At 39.8% G+C, this 5,605-nt stretch overlaps 1 protein-coding gene across 1 annotated transcript in view; it reads left to right on the top strand.

Moving 5' to 3' along the window:
• The first annotated feature begins 302 nt into the window (after window positions 1-302).
• The window catches only part of TRIM40 (tripartite motif containing 40), a 13,682-nt gene continuing 8,379 nt past the window's right edge, over window positions 303-5,605 (top strand). Inside the window, exon 1 of the mRNA XM_008074517.1 lies at window positions 303-647. Coding sequence (XP_008072708.1) covers window positions 303-647 — 345 coding nt within the window. The remainder of the gene's footprint in view (window positions 648-5,605) is intronic.

The following is a 5,605-nucleotide window of genomic DNA, read 5'->3' as shown; positions in this document are numbered from 1 at the left end:
TGAAAAATAAAGATCTCAAGTTTAGAAAATGCAAGGGAACCAGGGGGTGCATGTCAAAGCTGAAGGAATATTTATGAAACCTGTGCAGAATTGTGGTATGTGTGGTCATTGCGACGGGCCCCTTGATGGAGAGTGGGGAGGGGCCTGAAGTTGGAGGCTGAGTCGTGTCTTCCCGGCTGCTCCAGGGCTGCGTCCTTCCGGCTGGGCCCTCTTATCTGGGACTGTTGAGTGCAACAGACCTTCCAAAGACCAGAAGGGAAGGAGGCTATGTAGACAGGAGCCTGCCAGGGTGGTAGGAAGCCATGGTCCCTTTGCACAAGGACAGCCAGGAGGAGGGCATCTGCCCCATCTGCCAGGAGCGCCTGAAGGAGGCTGTGAGCACCGACTGCAGACACCTCTTCTGTCGAGTTTGCCTGACGCAGCACATAGAGAAGAGCTCTGCTTCTGGAGCCCTCTGGTGCCCCCTCTGCCGGAAACCCTGTTCTGAGGGGGTGCTGGGAACAGGCTATATTTGCCCCAGACACCAGAAGAAGGTGTGCAGGTACTGTGAGGAGACCAGACTTCTTCTGTGTGTGGAATGCTTGGCATCCCCTGAACACAAGTCTCATCGTGAGCTGACCATTGAAAATGCCATCAGCCACTACAAGGTAAGGCCGGGACACCACAGTCAGACCACTCCCCCCACCTCTCTGAGTTACTCCTTCCTACTCATTTGTTATACCTGGCACCTCAGAGAGGCTCAGTAACTGGCATTTCTCTTTGTTTCTTCTGCTTTATCCTTTTTTGGACCTTTATCTTTGCTTTTCTGTGAATAGTTTGCTATTAATGTTGATGTTTAAATGCATTAATATGACTCTATCTAAAAGAAGATACTGTGTCACTATGATGTCAGAGTCTCAGGAAGCAGGAACCATTTTCGGTCTGCTCATCTGGAGAATGAAAATGGACTAGATAACGCAAAACCCTTCTAGTGCTAAGACTCTATGGCTCCCTGGTTGATAGTACTAGAAACTTGACTAGACGTGAAATCAGATTTTACATATGCTAATATTTCTCCTGCAAGCATATTGATACCTAGAAATTAGTATATGATTCTCTCTTTCTCTTTACTCTAAAATGATCTTTTCTTTCCTTTTTTCTTCCTTTCTGTCGTGATTTTTGTCTTCTTTTATTAAATTTTTGTCATAAAAGTTACATGCTCTTGGTAATAAACTCAGATAACATGGAAAAGGTATAAAGCTAAAACTAAAAATCTTACTTCCCTCCTCCTTCCATTCTTGGTCCCCAGAGAAAAATATTGTTAGATTTTTGTGTATCCTTGTAGAAAAATTTTTTGTGTGTGAATGCCCTCTTTACACACACATAATGGATTTTCTATATTTTTCCCTATAACTCATTTTTATCATCTAAAAATATACCTTGAACATTTTTCCATCACTGTGTATAGATCTTCTGAATTATTTTCAACAACTGTGTGATATTGAATTTTATGAATGTACCATCAATCTGCAGACATTGAGCTATTTCCAGATTATTGTTTTGTTTTAAGATTACACAGTATGTTGCAATAAATATCCTGCAACATATCTTTTGGAGGACCCAGAATATCCAAAATGTACTTTAGTGAAAATATAAAGTAGGAATTTAACTTTACTTTTTCCAAGTTACACTCAATTTGTCCTATCATCATCTACTGAATAATTCATATGGTTTTGCCATTGATTTGAATGCCACCTTCATAATATACTATATATGCATATTTGGTTACAAATTTTTACCTATTCTGTTCTACTGTCTATTCCTGCATACGAGCCAAACCATTTTAGACATTGTACCTTTGCAATGTTTTAATGACAGATATTGTGATAGAATCCTCACAATACTTATTTTTCAGAATTTTTGTGAATATATATATTTTTTTCTTTTTTTTTTCTGGCCAATTAGCTTTAGAATTATTTTTACCAAACTTCCCCTCCTCCCTACAATTCAATTAGTATTTGATTGGTTGGAAAATTGACAATATTTTTACATGTGTCTTTCTATCCAACAGTAAAGGCTGAATTTCCAAAGTCTTCTTTCAGATACTTGACTTTTAGAGAACATGTGGTGACACAGGATGAGAAAGTGAGTGGTGCAGATTGGAGGTGACTATAGAAAGGTAGAGAAATAATTAAAAAAGCCAAAGAGGGAAAGTTCTCTTTGGTTCTAATATAATTCACTCTAGTCATAGTGTCAACAGGAGAGTGGAAAGGAGTTTCCCACCTGTTGATGAGGCAGACATGAGATGGAGAAATCTATTTATTTAGGTTTGTATTTTGTGTTAGGTGTTGTGATAGGCATTGTAGGAAGTACAAAGATGATTTATAATCCTTGTCCTCAAGTCTATCTCTAAATAGTAACAAGAAATTTCGAACAAATAAATAACGACATTTTTTTTTCATTAAAGAAAAGCTTAATAAGTTCCTGTTGTGTGCGAGGAACAGCAATATATACTAGGAATCAGTGACGAACAAGACAGATGCTGTCCCTACTGCCAGGAATTGCAGTTTAGTAAAGGAGACAGACAAGTAAGAAATCAAAGAACTATAATTTTTTTATGAGCTAGGAAGAAAACAAACAAGAGTCTGAAACAGAGAGTAATTGGGTGATCCATGTTAGTGTGGTCAGAAAGAACCTCATGGATGTGGTGACATTGAAGACCTAGAAGAGAACTGAATCAGTGCAAAGACTGGGAGGCAGGGAGCACATGCAGAGGCTCTAATCTGGGAAAGTCTTGTTATATTTGAAGTATTTATTATTAGAGTTTAAATCAATAAGATTTGCTGATAGATCAGAAGTGGGGTAAGGGAATAAGGAGGATCAAAGGTAACTTCATGAGTTTCTGGTTTGAGAAACTGAATGAGTGATGTAAAAGATAAAGACTTGGAAGAACAGGTTTGAATGAAACATTAGGAGTTTCACTTAGGACAAGTTGACTCCAAGTTGAGACACATTGAAGTAGGATCTTAGATAGGCACTTTGATTCAAATCTAGATCGCCAAAGAGAGTGTGAGGTGGTATTCCCAGAACTTAGAACAGGGAACCATCAGAATAAAGATGATATTTAAATCCAAGGGAATAGATGCTATATACCCAGGAGAGAGTCTAGAAAGAAAAGAAATTCCAAGGCAAGGTTCTGAGAAGGGCCAACATTTAGATGTAGTAGAAGAAGACCTAGAGAAGGAGGTTTATGTCGATCCACCAGAAAGGCCAAAGAACAACAAGGGCAGTGATGTCCCAGATGCTAAGAGAGAAGAGTGTTTTCAGAAGTGACAATAGATTGTGTTGAATGATGCTGAGCAGCCCAGTAAAATGGTAGCTGAGAAGTGGGCCACTGGGTTAAAAGGAGGTACCCAGTACCATTATAACAGTAGAAACAAAGGAAGGTGTCTGCAAGTGCTGGTGGTTCTGCAGTTTTGGAGATGGCTTGGGTGTTCTGGTTTTTATTTCCTCAATAATATGTTAGGGAGGAACATCAACAGTGTGAGCAGAGGTCAGAATGTGAAAGGTTTAAAAAGAGACAAGACAGTGTGACATAGTTTGGGAAAGTGAACCTATGAGACAAACTGAGTAGGGCTGGCAGACAGTATGGAACACCAGTTTCAGATTTGAAACTAGAAATTTAGCATATTTCAAGAGGCTTCTTGAGGACATGCAGCAATGAAAAGGTGATGGTACATTTTATTTAAGATAAGGAGTTGTCTGAAAAGTAATAGAGAGAGACAAGAGAGTTGAGCGTATTTCCGAAGAAGTGATTATAATGGTGTACCTCATGTGTGCTTGTAGATGTTAATAGCACAGTAGTGAAATTGTTTGTTTATAGCTGGGCTCGGTGGCTCAGCCTATAATCCCGCGCCTTTGGGAGGCTGAGGTGAGTGGCTTGCCTGAGCCCGCAGGTTCGAGACCCACCTGGGCAGGCAAGACCTCATCTCCACAATAAATCAAAAAATCAGCCGGGCGTGGTAGCACATGCCTGTAATTCTGGCTACTTGGAAGGCTGAGGCGGAAGGATAGCTGGAGCCCAGCAGGTCGAGGCTGCGGTGGCCAAGAGCGGCCACTGCAGTCAGTCTGGGCGACAGAGTGAGACTCCAACTCAAAAAAAAAAGGAAATTGTTTGTTTATTATGTCTCCATTTCTTGAATTAAATGTGTAGATTAAAAATTGCAAATTACGTTCTTTTAAAAAGAATTATGTAATTCCGGACTTTAGAAAGACTGAAAAATTTGTAAATTTACAGTCTTTTTTTTCACATTGTTTATTTAAAATTCTTCTTTTTTTTAACGTAGGCATTTATTACTATAAACTTTTTTTTTTTTTTTTGAGTTGGAGTCTCACTTTGTCGCCCAGACTGGAGTGCAGTGGTATGCTCCTGGTCACCACAGCCTCGACCTGCTGGGCTCTGGGGATCCTTCTGCCTCAGCCTTCCAAGTAGGTGAAACTACAGGCACACGCTACCATGCCCAGCTAATTTTTTGATTTATTGTAGAGATGAGGTCTTGCCAAGTTGCCCAGGTGGGTCTCAAACTCGCGGGCTCAGGCAATCCACTCACCTCAGCTTCACAAAGTGCGGGATTACAGGCTGAACCACCAAGCCCGGCTACTATAAACTTTTGATACAGATTTTTCTGTGGTCAGCTGGGTTGCTAGAGTGTCAGCTCAATGGGTAAGCAAGGCAAGCCCCAAAGAGTATCAGGTCTTGGCTGGGTACGGTGGCTCACACCTATAATCTCAGTACTTTGGGAGGTCAAGGTGAGATGATTGCCTGAGGCCACAGGTTCGAGACCAGCCTGGGCAACTTGACGAGACCTAATCTCTACAATAAATAAAAAAATTAGCCGGGCATGGCGGTGCATGCCTGTAGTTCCAGCTACTTGAAAGACTGAGGTGGAAGGATTCCCTGAGCCCAGCAATTTGAGGCTGCAGTGACTAGGAGTGTGCTACTGCCCTCCAGCCTGGGTGACAGAGTGAGACTCCAACTCAAAAAATAAAAAAAAGAAGAGTATCAGGTCTTATTTATAAACATTAGTGTCAGTTTACCTTAATGTATTTTGCTGGTTTAATAAGTATATAATAGTGACTTAAGTTGTTTTACTTTGCTTAATTATGAGTGTTGGTGGTGAAGTTTTTATCTATGACTACTCACTGCTTACCCTTTCCCCTAGAATCAAAGCATTCTACACGATCACATCAAAGTAGTTTACTTTTTTAGATAATGAGCCATATTAGTTATATCTAACCTACTTTCTTATTCTGTTATTTCATTTCTTTAATTGCATTTTGGGGACAAAATTTTTAGAAATTTATATTTAAATTAGTTCTATTCCTTTTAACAATATAATACCCATGTCTTAAATACTCAGAAGTTTGTCTAGTATGATTATGCTTTTGCTTTATTTTTAAAGATTTATTACTTCTGGTTTATTTGGCATTTAATATAGTATGTTGTGTGAAGGATGACTCTATGTCAACTTTTTTCATTCTGGTATCCAGTTGTCCCCTCAAACATTTCTTTTTTTTTTTTTGAGTTGGCGTCTCACTCTGTCGCCCAGACTGGAGGGCAGCTGCT

Source organism: Carlito syrichta, unplaced genomic scaffold, assembly GCF_000164805.1.
Source record: "Carlito syrichta isolate Samal-C Ts95f unplaced genomic scaffold, Tarsius_syrichta-2.0.1 Scaffold316474, whole genome shotgun sequence".
In the NCBI taxonomy this organism is placed as follows: Eukaryota; Metazoa; Chordata; class Mammalia; order Primates; family Tarsiidae; genus Carlito; species Carlito syrichta.
Note: the sequence above shows the minus strand (reverse complement) of the source record. Positions and strands in the feature narration are given on the sequence as shown.